This window comes from Ornithorhynchus anatinus, chromosome 1, assembly GCF_004115215.2.
Source record: "Ornithorhynchus anatinus isolate Pmale09 chromosome 1, mOrnAna1.pri.v4, whole genome shotgun sequence".
Taxonomy (NCBI): domain Eukaryota; kingdom Metazoa; phylum Chordata; class Mammalia; order Monotremata; family Ornithorhynchidae; genus Ornithorhynchus; species Ornithorhynchus anatinus.
Window position 1 is genome coordinate 100,459,709 of NC_041728.1, and position 12,115 is coordinate 100,471,823.

A 12,115-nucleotide genomic window follows, 5' to 3' on the forward strand; every position below is an offset into this window, starting at 1 on the left:
GGACTGTAAGGCCGTCAAACGGCAGGGACCGTCTCTATCTGTTGCCGACTTGTTCGTTCCAAGCGCTTAGTACAGTGCTCTGCACATAGTAAGCGCTCGATAAATATTATTGAATGAATGAATGGACAAAACATTGTAAAAAAAAATGAACTTTTTTTTTTTCTTTTCCCCCGTGAGATCATCACCAGAAGTACCTGTTTTGCCGCCTTCTTAGCTTCGTGCTTCCTTTGATTTTTAAGTGCCGTTTTAGACAATGGCTTGTCGTTTCCCGGTTTCATGTTTTGAGGGGGCTCCTCCTCATGCTGTGAAAAAGAAAACTGAAATGTACGTAACCGTCGTTTCGAACCGGAATGCAGAAAACTACTAGTACATTTTTTGCGTGGAAAATTTTTTTCCCAATCTCTCAAGTCCACGGACTGAGACTTTCTGGCGGGGCCGGGGAGAGGCTTTCGTTAGCTGTTATGAACTCCAAATGTCAGGATGGATTTAACTGGGCTTTTCATCCAAGATGTCATACGATAGCTCTAATCTCTATAGGAGCGGGTGGAATTCCTTTCCTTCAGTTCTCCTACACAATGGAATGTTTCTCAGTAATTCTGCCGACATACGAGCCTAATGAAATGAGACGCTAGTAATGACCCTCACCGAAGGTTTTTTGGCTGTGGACTGCGGCTTGGACTCTACTGACTAAAATCCGGAGTGGTACGGCGGAGCCCATTTTCCTACACGTGGAAAAATTAACTGGTAACGTGCTTGATCGTTTCTTGCAAACCTTAGATTAGAGGGTTCACAAAGGAAGCCGCGATGCAGGCGATGAGAGGATACCGCCCAACGGGAAGGAAGGTTAGGGGGAGGTAAAAAACCGGCATTCGCATCGTTGGGCTCCAGCTAGCGGGATGCATCACCTGCCCCTTAAGGATCAGTAGCACCTTCGAGAGAGTCCAGACAGTAGCCAGCCACGGACGACCAGAGAGCGGCTGATGTCCCGGAGCCCGCCTTTCCGGGGCCAAAAGGATGCCCGCTCCTGCAGGCCGGGTGGCGGCTCCGTACCTGAAACTGAGCTCTCCTGGCTGGGAATCCTAGTGCTCAGCCCAGTGAGGGGAGGCCCAGGCAACGTGGCCTCTGGGCAACAGAGGAGCAAAGGGGGATCACGCAGAGATTATCTGCAGAGTAGAGAGGGCAGATTAAAGTAGGGTTTGGGTTATCGTGCTTCTTTCGTTTCAAGGAGCGATCTTTCCCTCGGGTTCCTTGCCGATCCCTGGCCGCTGAACCTTTCTCCCCAAGGTTTAGCGTGTGATCGTTTTCCGCACAACAGCTCCGGGGGCTCCCAAAGAGTCAGATCTGCCCCGATGACCCGCTGTTCCTAGGGAGGCCGAGTCGACGCTTCCTCTCACACCCCTGGGGAAGGGCAGTTGGGATTTATAGTTGCCATTTCTATAGAGCCCACCGAAGCCTCTGAGAAAACATTTCCTTTTTCGTTGTCTTCCCGTGCGGTTTCAGCTGGACCCTTATTCGGGAGTAGGTCTATTTTTCTCTAACCCTCGCTGGAGAAGATCTCATCCCTCTGGGATTACCCAGAAGCAGCGACCTCAATAATAATAATAATAATAATAATAATAATAATAATAATGGTATTTTTTAAGCACTTACTATATGCCAAGCACTGTTTTAAGCCCTGGGGTAGATACATGGTAGCCAGGTTGTGAAGTCCCCATTTTACAGATGAAGTAACCGAGGCCCACAGAAGTTAAGTGACTTGCCCGATGTCACACAGCTGATAAGTCGCGGAGCCGGGATTAGAACCCATGACCTCCGACTCCCAAGCCCGGGTTCTTCCCGCTGAGTCACACGTTTGGAGCGACGACCCCTCGACCGCTGCCTCGGGGGCCCCGTTTGTGACCCCGCGGGGGGAGCGGCCAGAGGAGGAAATCAAACACGAGTCAAGGGACACGGGTTCCGCTTGAGCACACACGGGGGTGGAGAGACGGACTCCCTCTGGTCCACCCTAGGGTCAGGAATGGGACCCGGGCCTTCCTTCCTCTCGGACTCTGGAGTTGTTGTGGAGACAGACCCGACAGGATTTGGTGACAGACTGGATATGAGGGCCGAAGGGGAGAGATGAATCAAGGACCAGTCAATTAATGGTATTTATTGTGCACTTACCATGTGCAGGGCACTGTACTGAGCGCTTAGGAGAATATAACAGGGACGGGACCTCCAAAAAAACATTCCGAATGGGCTTTGGTAGACAGTAAGGTGAACTCCTAGAAATCCCAACTTCCTTTCTCTGGAGTGTCCAGCTCCCTCCATGACCCAGAAGCAGCGACCACCATGGGGAGCTCATCCGTCACCAACTCTAGGTGAGGGTAGGACAGAGGACTCCCGAGGAGGCAAAAGATACTGCCAAGCAGGGCCGCGGGTAGAACTCGCCTGGGTACGATGGGCAGCATCGCGCCCTGGAGGCGGGAGTTCTCTCAGACATTTTCTCCACTCACCCTGGACGCCCAGCTTACAAAATCCAGGCCTATTCCTGTTCATTAATCAACTAATCGTATTTATCGAGGGCTTACCGTGCGCAGAGCGCTGTACTAAGCACTTGGAAGAGTACGACATAACAGCATTGGTAGACACATTCCCTGCCCACAATAAGCTTAGAGTCTAGACGGGGAGGCAGACATCAATACAAATTATGGATATGTATATAAGTGCTGGGGACGGAACCTTTTTTTTTTTTTGGAAAACCGATCCGGGCAGCAAGGTGAAGCGTGAACTATAGTCAGGAAGAGACAAGAAGAAGGGAGGTCAGCGAGAGATGTTGGCATTTGTTAAGCACTTACTATGCGCAGAGCACTGTTCTGAGCACTGGGGTAGGTACAGAGCAATCAGGTTGTCCCACATGAGGCTCACAGTCTTCATCCCTATTTTACAGATGAGGGAACTGAGGCACAGAGAAGTAAAGTGACTTGCCCACAGCCACACAGCTGACAGGTGGCAGAGCCGGCATTCGAACCCATGACCTCCGGCTCCCAAGCGCGTGCTCCTTCCACTGAGCCACGCTGCTTCAACAGGAGGCTGATATGCAATAATCAAGATGGAATAGGACAAGCGGTTGGATTAATGGGATAGTATTTTGGATGGAGAGAAAAGGGAAGGTTTCAGTAGTGTTGCGAAGGTAGAACAGACCGAATACGTGGGTTGAATGAGATGAGCTGAGGATAACGCCAAGGCTTGTGAGCCGGGGGGATGGTGGTGCCGTCTCCAGTGATGGGCAAGTCTAGGGGAGGACGGGATTTGGGTGGGAAGATGAGTTCTGCTTTGAAGTGTCAAGGGTTGGCGGCATATCCAGGTAGAGATGTCCCGAAGACAGGAGGAAAAGTAAGACTGCTGAGAAGGAGAGCTGACAGGGCTGGAGAAGTAGATTTTCGAGTCCTCCGCATAGAGACGGTGCTCAAAGAGGACCCAGAACTGAGTCTTGAGAGAAAGCTAAGAACCAGCAAAAGATACTGAGAAGGAGAGGCCGGAGAGAGGTGAGAACCAGGAGAGGACAATGTTAGGGAAGCCAAGGTGCTTCCAGTAGAAGGGAGTGGACCACAGCGCTGAAGGCAGATGGGAGGTGAAGGACGATTAGGATGGAAAAACGCTGTTTAGAAGAAATAAAGCATCAGGCTGGCTGAAAGGGACGCTAGTGTAGCATAGTTTTAATTAAGATTTTATACTTAAAATTAGTTGGCTCTCAATATGAACCTATACGAGCAACTTGGGCGGATTATTAGAAAATCAAAGTACACATAATGAAGTTGGGTAAGAATTACCAGTAACAGCTCACCTTCAGAATACTATGGCTCGCTGGTTTGGCACTGCTAGTTCAAAGCCCCAAATCCTTACTCTAAGGGCTTTTTTAATGGTATCTGCTAAGCACTTACTATGTGCCCAGCATTGTTCTAAGGCACTGGGCTAGATTCAAATTAATTGATGGTACCGAACACTTACTGTGTGCAGAGCACTGTTCTATGCACCCGGGAGAGTGCAATAATAACAGAGTCGGCAGACAGGTTCCCCGCCCGTAACCAGCCTACAGTCTAGAGGGAGAGATGGACGTAAAAAGAAATTGCCCGAAATGCACACAAGTGCGGTGGGGCCGAGGGAGGGGTGAGTTAAGAAGTCCAAGTGGGGCTCGTAATCTAAGCGGGAGAACAGATACTGAATCCCCATTTTGCATTTGAGGAAACTGAGGCGCAGAGACGGTAAGAAACTTGCCTACGTCCACACGGCGGGCAGGTAGCCGAGCGGAATTAGAACCCAGGTCCTCTGCCTCCCAGGCCTGTGCTCCTTCCACTGGGCCGCACTGCTTCCCAAGGGTTGTACGTTTTACTCGGTTGCTTTAGAGAGAAAAAGCTCGTTCTCTAGACAGTAAGCTCGTCGTGGACAGGAAAGGTGTCTGCTTATGGTTGTACTGTACTCTCCAAAGCGCTTAATATAGGGCTCTGCGCACGGCAAGCGCTCGCTCAATAAATATGACTGAATGAATGAATCCGTTCCGCACGGAAAAGTTCTGTTATTTGCTTCACCGCTGCGGTTGCGTATTCTCTTCTTGAGGCAACCCTGCCCTCCGAAATATCAGAACGAGATTTAGGCGGAATCGAGTATAAGCAGATGATTCGATGAAGCAGGACTCAGACCTAATTCATTCATTCGATAGTATTTACCGAGCGCTTACTATGTGCAGAGCACTGTACTAAGCGCTTGGAGTGCACAAGTCGGTAACAGTGACAATTCAACGGCTGCCACCAATTCGGTCTGTACTTATGTTTAATTCACGTACTCGTCCGCTCAACTGTATAAATCTTCATCACCCTATTGATTTTGTTTAATGAGATGTACATCATCCTCATTCGATTTATTTGCCACTGTTTCATCGCCATTGTTCTCGTCTGCCCGTCTCCCCCGATGAGACCGTAAGCCCGTCAAAGGGCAGGGACCGTCTCTATCTGTTGCCGATTTGTCCATTCCAAGCGCTTGGTACAGTGCTCTGCACATAGTAAGCGCTCAATAAATACTACTGAATGAATGAATCCTTAAAAATCCAGGAAACATCACCTATCTGTCTTTTAAGGCATGGCTAGGGAGGGCTGGTTTTTCCGACGTTCCAAGGGAGCAGAGGAAGTGAGCGAGGTGTAGCCTCTAAGGTCCTTACGGCGAGGGACTGCGTCTACCAACTCTATCGAACTGGACTTTCCCACGCGCTCGGTACGGTGCTCCGGACACCGCGGGCGCTCAATAAACACCAGCGACTGACCGGACGAAAGCGCGTCGAGGGATGGGCCCGGGCTCCGCCCAAGCGTGCCGTTCCTTCGGGGGAAGAGCCAGAAGGGCACTTACCAGTTTGGAGCCGGTCACCGGTTTGTTTCTTAGAGCCGGCGGTCGGTAGGCCTGTGCCACCTTGGGTTCCTGGCTCGGCACTTCGCTTGGCACCGCTTGGTAGGTGACCGCTTTGGCCGGAAAGACTCCGTCTAAAAACGGCTGCCAGGAAACCTGCCATATTTCCGCACTGGGTGGCACGTCGTACTTGTGGAGGACGGAGCCGGTGTAATGCCAGATTTTGAAGCCATTGCTTACACGTAACCTCGGCGCGCACGTGGCAGTTACAATATGCTCCCCGTCTGGGCACCAGGCAAAATATGTAGAATCTGAGGCTTGCGGTTTAGAAATAAGTCTGTAGTTCTTAACGTCCCACACTTCCATCTGGCCCCGGAGATTCCCAAATCCGGCGAGCACCAAGATGTGTCCGTGAGGGTTGTAGTAGACGGCGTTGCGAGGACCGGTTCCGAAATCAAACACGGGATCGCATTTTAAATTGAAAATGGTCGCCTTGGCGGGCATGAACCCGTAAACCGCACAAAACTCGGTGGAACTGGCATTCCACGCCACGTCGTAAATGGGGCCGCTTTTTGCTGAGAGAAGAACGAAAGACGCCTGTTATCGATGCCGTGTCAGATTCGCGTGAAAAATTTAAATCCTAAATCAGAGTTCTGATCAATCTGTAGCATTTCCCGAGCACTTACTCTACGCAGAGCATTGAAATAAGCGCTTGGAAGAGTACAGTTAGAGTAGGCACGTTCCCTGGCGTCAAGGAGTTTACGACGTGGGGGGGGGGGGGGGAGATATATGCTAGAATAAATGACCGGAAAGGGGAGGCAACAGAGTTTAAGATAGCTACGTAACCTAAGTGTTAAGGGGAGGGGTGAGTCTCCAAATGCTTGGGTGTGGTAATGGATGGGGATGGCGGTGAACTGATGAAAACGTACACATCGCTCGGGGACATTCTACAGGGGTGATCGCCAAGCGCAACGGTTTAAATCGGACTATCTTCCTCCTCATCAAAGGCCTCACCATCGGCTCTCGGGCATTCAATCCGCTCGCCCCCTCCTACCTCACCGATCTCCTACTACAAGCCCAGCCCGCGTACGTTGCTCCTCTAGCACCGGCTTACTCACCTTGCCCCGATCTCGTCTACCTTGCCGCTGACCCTTTTCCTACATCTTGTCTCGGGCCTGGAACTCCCCTTCCCTCCCTATATCACGGCCCACCGTTCTCCCCATCTTCAAAGCCTTATTAAGGTCACACCTCCTCCAAGAGGCCTTCCCCGACTACGGCTCCCTTTCCCGTCTGCGGTGTCTACTCACTTGGATCCGTGGCCTTTGGGTATTTGCTTTTTCTCCCACCCTCAACCCCACAGTGTACGGACTACAAATTACATATCGTACAGTATTTATTTATATTAATGCCCGCCTCCCCTTCTAGACTGTAATCTCGTTGTGGGCAGGGAATGCGTCTGCCAACCCTGTTGTGCTGTACTCTCCCAACCGCTCAGCACAGTGCACCGCACATAGAAAACGCTCAAAAAACACCACCGATGATGACTGCCAACTTTGCACCCTGAAGGTCTCTGACAAGTTCTGAGAGCTTCCAGTTAGGGCTGAGAAGGTCCCAAATGAGGGCTGGCTATTAACTTTGAAGTTTGTTCCCTCCCAGTCCTCATCCCCTTAAAATTCCTGGCCCTGTTTCCACGCCCTGTGCTCAAAATGAGAAGTTGGCACTTCTTTTCAGGAGGAAAAAAAACCCCCAGACTATCCACCCAAGACGTTCATTCAGCAAGTCAAGAGAGTTCTCGCACTCCTGAAAGGCTCGGTTTCCGTAACGCAGCATCCCACAGACGTAGTTTTTGGCATATGAAAATCACTACTCTATTTATATTCAGAAATCTACAGTGAAATGCTATCAGAAAGGAACAGAGTGAAGACAAAAAACACCCCTACTTTAGCACTTCAAATGTAGCCCGGAATTAAGCTTTAGTCTACTACCTCCTGAAAGGGAAACTTGACCACGCTAACTAAAGGACGCTGAGCCAAAGCAACGGGATTCTGAGCCTTGGACCCGACATCTTCAGTGTCGGGAGGTGGTCGTCGGGGCGGGAGAGCCGTTAACGACTTTTACTCACCCACCGGGGGCCCCTCCATAACTCTCCCGGCCCCCGAGCTGTGTAAGGGAGGGGCGAAAGTGGGAGGAGAGGGGACAAAGGCGGGGGCAGTGGCCATTTAAGAAGCTGTAGTACTGCCCGTCGTGGCGGGCGTCGCGGCTGCTGTCAACAACCTCCCCGTGCCTCGCCCCCAGAACAGCTGGCCACGGCGGCCCCGCTCTGGGCGACGGGCCGGAGGAGATTAACTGGCAGGCCGGATCCAGTCTGGGCCCACTCCTGGGCTAGTGTTTTCTTCCCCCAGACAAGCTGCCGCTGCACACGGTGGAATAGATCCCAGAGGAGGGATCATCAGAGGAAGGTTGGCCTCATTTGGTCGGCGCTGGGGTCGGGGAAAGAACCGGGCAGAGGCGGGTGCCCGACAAAGCCGCGTCTAAGGAAGGACTCGCGTTCTTTAAAAGACAACACGGTGAGGCACGTGAACATCCAAAGAGCGAGCGCGGTACTTACGTAACTGGACTACGGCACTTTCTCCATTTGTTGCGATGTAGTGAAGCGTCTGCTCTCCATAATACGAAGCTCCAGTCTTGTCTACCTCAGTGCTGGCTATTACTAACACGGCCGTAGCTACGACAGGAACGGGCAATTATATTTTTTTTTTTCAAAAAAAGGACAAATTAATCCTATTAGCAATGTGAATTTTTAGAGAGACTACCCTTGATTTTTCCACCAGCCAAACGTGACGTACTTTCAATACATCCCAGTTAACTAAGGGACAAAAATCTTGAGGCTTAATAAATAGGAGACGAACATGGTCATCTTACCTTTTTTGTTCCACAACATTGTAACCTTGTCAGCTTTAAAGAAACTTTTGTTGGCCAAGGCAGCATGGGGCCCCCCAAAATTGGGGTACTGGTATAATCTCACAAAGGAAGGGGCACCTTTGCTTCCAGGGACGTACACAGCCACCTAAAATCAAAACACAGAATTAGTCATATAATAACATTAGTTCTAGAGAAATCAACTGTATTTATTGAGTGCTTATTCTGTCTAAGCGCTTGGGAGAGAATATTGTAACAGATACATTACCTGCCCACAACAAACTTACAGGCAGAGGATGGGATGGGAGGGAGGGAGGGAAAGAGGGAAAGAAGTGGGGAAGAGGGAGAGAAGAAGAGAGAGAGAGAGTGTGCGCAGAGGAGAGAGAATGCAATTCAGATTTCTAAAGGATTTAAAGTCACAAATGAATTAATAGTGCAAATAAATTTAATGTACCTTGGATGGCTGGGCTCCTGGGGACAGCACAAAATCACTAATCTTTTGCAGGTGAAGTTTATTTGCAATTGTATCTGAAAATTCACAATTGGGGTCAGATTAGTGGCGGCAAGCGGTAAAGTGGATCGTTCTAAATCGGAGTATGCTATTCAAATAATACAATTTTACGTTACACTGACTTTAAAAATCAAAATAATAATAATTGTGGTATTTGTTAAGCGCTTTCTATGCGCTCAGGCGCTGTTCTAAAGCCCTGGGGTAGATACAAGCAAATCAGGATGGACACGGTCCCTGTCTCAGGCGGGCCTCACAGTCTCAACCCCCATTTTACAGATGAGGGAACTGAGGCACACAAAGTGACTTGCCCAAGGTCACACAGCAGACAAGTGGTGGAGCCGGGATTAGAATCCACGACCTTCTGACTCACAGGCCCGGGATCTATCCATTACGCCATGATGCTTCTCAATGTATTCCTAGCGGAGAAACCTTTCCTGTTTTTAATCAGCATGGTCTAATGGAGAGAGCATGGGCCTGGGTTCTAATCCTGGCTTCCCCACTTGCCTGCTGTGTGACCTTGGGCAAGTCACTTCGGTTCTCTATGACTCAGTTACCTCATCTGTAAAGTCAAGATTAAATTCTCCTCCTTCCAACAGACTGCGAGCTGTTTGTTGGACCAGGGACTGTGTCCAACGTGATTACCTTGAATTTATTCCAGAGTTAGAACAGTGCTTGACACACAGTAAGCATTTAACAAACACTACTTTACAAAAAACCAACCCAAAACAGTGATGGAATTGTTTACCACACGGCTGGGGCCTTGAAGATGATTACCAAGGCGGTCCAGTTTGGGAGAACTGAGAGAAACCACACAGTGAGGGCGATAGCCCCGAAACTTGAAAAAATGACAAAGAAATCTGGAAATCTGAATCCTTCTGTAGAGCTGTATAGAGCCAGGGAGAGAGTTACACTTTGAAACTGGACCTGAATTTCTGAGTTTTTTGACCAAGTACAGTCTTATCTAAACTATTAACATAGTGTACAAATCTAATTTCTCTTTATGACTTTAAATACGTGCACTTCCTCTCCTGATCTTTAGTACAATACCTTTCCCTCGGTCCTCTAACCCACGAGGGAAGCGACGTGGCCTGCTGGTTACGGAGCATGGGCCTGGGAGTCGGGACCTGGGTTCTAATCCCAGATCCGCCATTTGCCTGCTGTGTGACCTGGAGCAAATCACTTACGTTCTCTGTGCCTTAGTTCCCTCATCTGTAAAATGGGGATTAAGAATGTGAGCCTGTCTGGGACATGGACCGCATCCAACCTGACTAGGTTGTATCTACCCCTTAGATTAGTACAATGCCCGGCACAGTGTAAATGCTTAACAATTACCATTAAGAAAAAGATGAGTTCCACATTAGCTTTTCCAGTCACACACATACTCATGGGTGAAATTAACCAAAAGGGGTGTCTTTTTTTGAAACTGAAGTAGCAGTAACAGCCGCATTTTTTGAGTCCCCACTTGGGAAGTACAGAGTAATAAAGTGACATGTCCCCTGTGGAAAAAATGTTTACACTCTAATAGGGGGGAGACAAACATTAAAATACTGACAATTAGAGTAGTCCAAAATAAAAAAAATGGACATACATGAGGGCTAAATTGGGGGGGGACAAATAATAAAACATAAAGAGGGAAATAATGATGTGATAAAAATAAGAATTGTGGTACACGTTAAGCACTTATTATGTGTCCGGCACTATACTGAGCACTGAGGCAGATACAAGCAAATCGGGTTGGACACGGTCCCGGTCCCACATGGGGCCCACAATCTTAATCCCCATTTTTCAGGTGAATTAACTGAGGCCCAGAGAAGTGAAGTGACTTGTCCAAGGTCACCCATCCGACAAGTGGCAGAGCTGGGATTAGAACCCAGGTCCTTCCGATTCCCAGGTCTGGGCTTTGTCCACTAGGCCAAGCTGCTTCCAAGTTGTGAAAATTGGGTGTGCTTGCAGAACCTGTCTTCCACATTGGAATCACACTCCCTAGGGAGGAGCTAGGGTTCAGGAGACCCTTCTGAACACAACCCCCGACCCCAGGTAGAGCAGGGCTGGGCGGTGGACCCCTCGATGATATCCATTCCGGGGATCTCGCTGGGATTAGACAGGAAACCGGCCTTCCCTTTGAGTCACGGGACGGGGGCAGCGATTCAACCAAGTGATCGCGGGCTTCCCTAGTTCGCATCCATACAGAAGTGTGGAAAGCCGGAGACCTCAAGACTATAATCAACTTAAGGCTGTGAACTCCTCGAGGGCAAAGAGAGTGTCTACTAACTTGACCGTACCCTTTTAATAATAATGTTGGTATTTGTTAAGCGCTTACTATGTGCAGAGCACTGTTCTAAGCGCTGGGGGAGATATGGGGGAATCAGGTTGTCCCACATGAGGCTCACAGTCTTAATCCCCATTTTATAGATGAGGTAACTGAGGCCCAGAGAAGTTAAGTGACTTGCCCACAGTCACACAGCTGACAAGTGGCAGAGCCGAGGTTCGAACCCATGACCTCTGACTCCCAAGCCCATGGTCTTTCCACTGAGCCACGCTGTAAGCACTTAGTACAGTGTTCTGTATGCAGTATGTGCTTAATAAATACTACTGACTGACTTCCTCCACTAACTCCCTCTTTCTTTTGGTTAAACGCTTTTTCACTATCTCACAACCTGGCTACTTCACACTTGTGTTTTTTCCCTTATGCCTTGATTTACTCTGTTTAGTTAACACCCAAGGCTTTCCCCTTAGACTCTGGTTGGCCTTCTTTTAATTGCTTGGGCATTTTGGAGAGCCCTTTTTTATTCCACTAGGGATGACATTTTCAAGGATGGTCTTCCAAGGGCTCTTGGAGAGAGAGAAAAGATTCGGGTTCCTGAATGATTGCATCACTTTGAATTAATGCAAGGGTAAAAGAAATGCTGAATAAAATGTAGTACCATACCGACTACGTGGTGATTTAATGGTTTACGTTCTCTTTCTTAAGCACGCTCGAAGTGAGAGAAATTAAGTCATAACACGTTCCACCCTTATTCAAGTATCTACCAATACAATTAAACATTGGCAATACGGCCCAAAGTGGATGAGATGTATTATTCAGATGATCAAGATACCATTTACAATGCATTAAAAACTACTTTATACATACTAAAATTGTTGTTTTCAAAGAAGTGAACCTCATTGCTAACATTCCTGGCACAAATACTTTCATCATCTGCCCAGCACGGACACCTAAGATTTAAAAAAAATGGCAAATTAGAATTAAAAACCTAGACTGACAAAGTATCACATATACATTCAACACCCTTTCCAATCCAAGGGAAT

The 12,115-nt window shown here is 48.7% G+C and overlaps 1 protein-coding gene across 2 annotated transcripts in view; it reads right to left on the reverse strand.

Moving 5' to 3' along the window:
• Positions 1–12,115, reverse strand: part of EIF2A (eukaryotic translation initiation factor 2A) — a 48,192-nt gene that overhangs the window by 7,186 nt on the left and 28,891 nt on the right. For both annotated transcript variants that reach the window (XM_029070697.1, XM_029070709.1), the window contains exons 6-11: positions 11,940–12,022; positions 8,750–8,823; positions 8,299–8,443; positions 7,985–8,101; positions 5,380–5,951; positions 195–302 (exon numbers count right to left, since the gene is read on the reverse strand). In XM_029070697.1, coding sequence (XP_028926530.1) covers positions 195–302; positions 5,380–5,951; positions 7,985–8,101; positions 8,299–8,443; positions 8,750–8,823; positions 11,940–12,022 — 1,099 coding nt within the window. The remainder of the gene's footprint in view (positions 1–194; positions 303–5,379; positions 5,952–7,984; positions 8,102–8,298; positions 8,444–8,749; positions 8,824–11,939; positions 12,023–12,115) is intronic.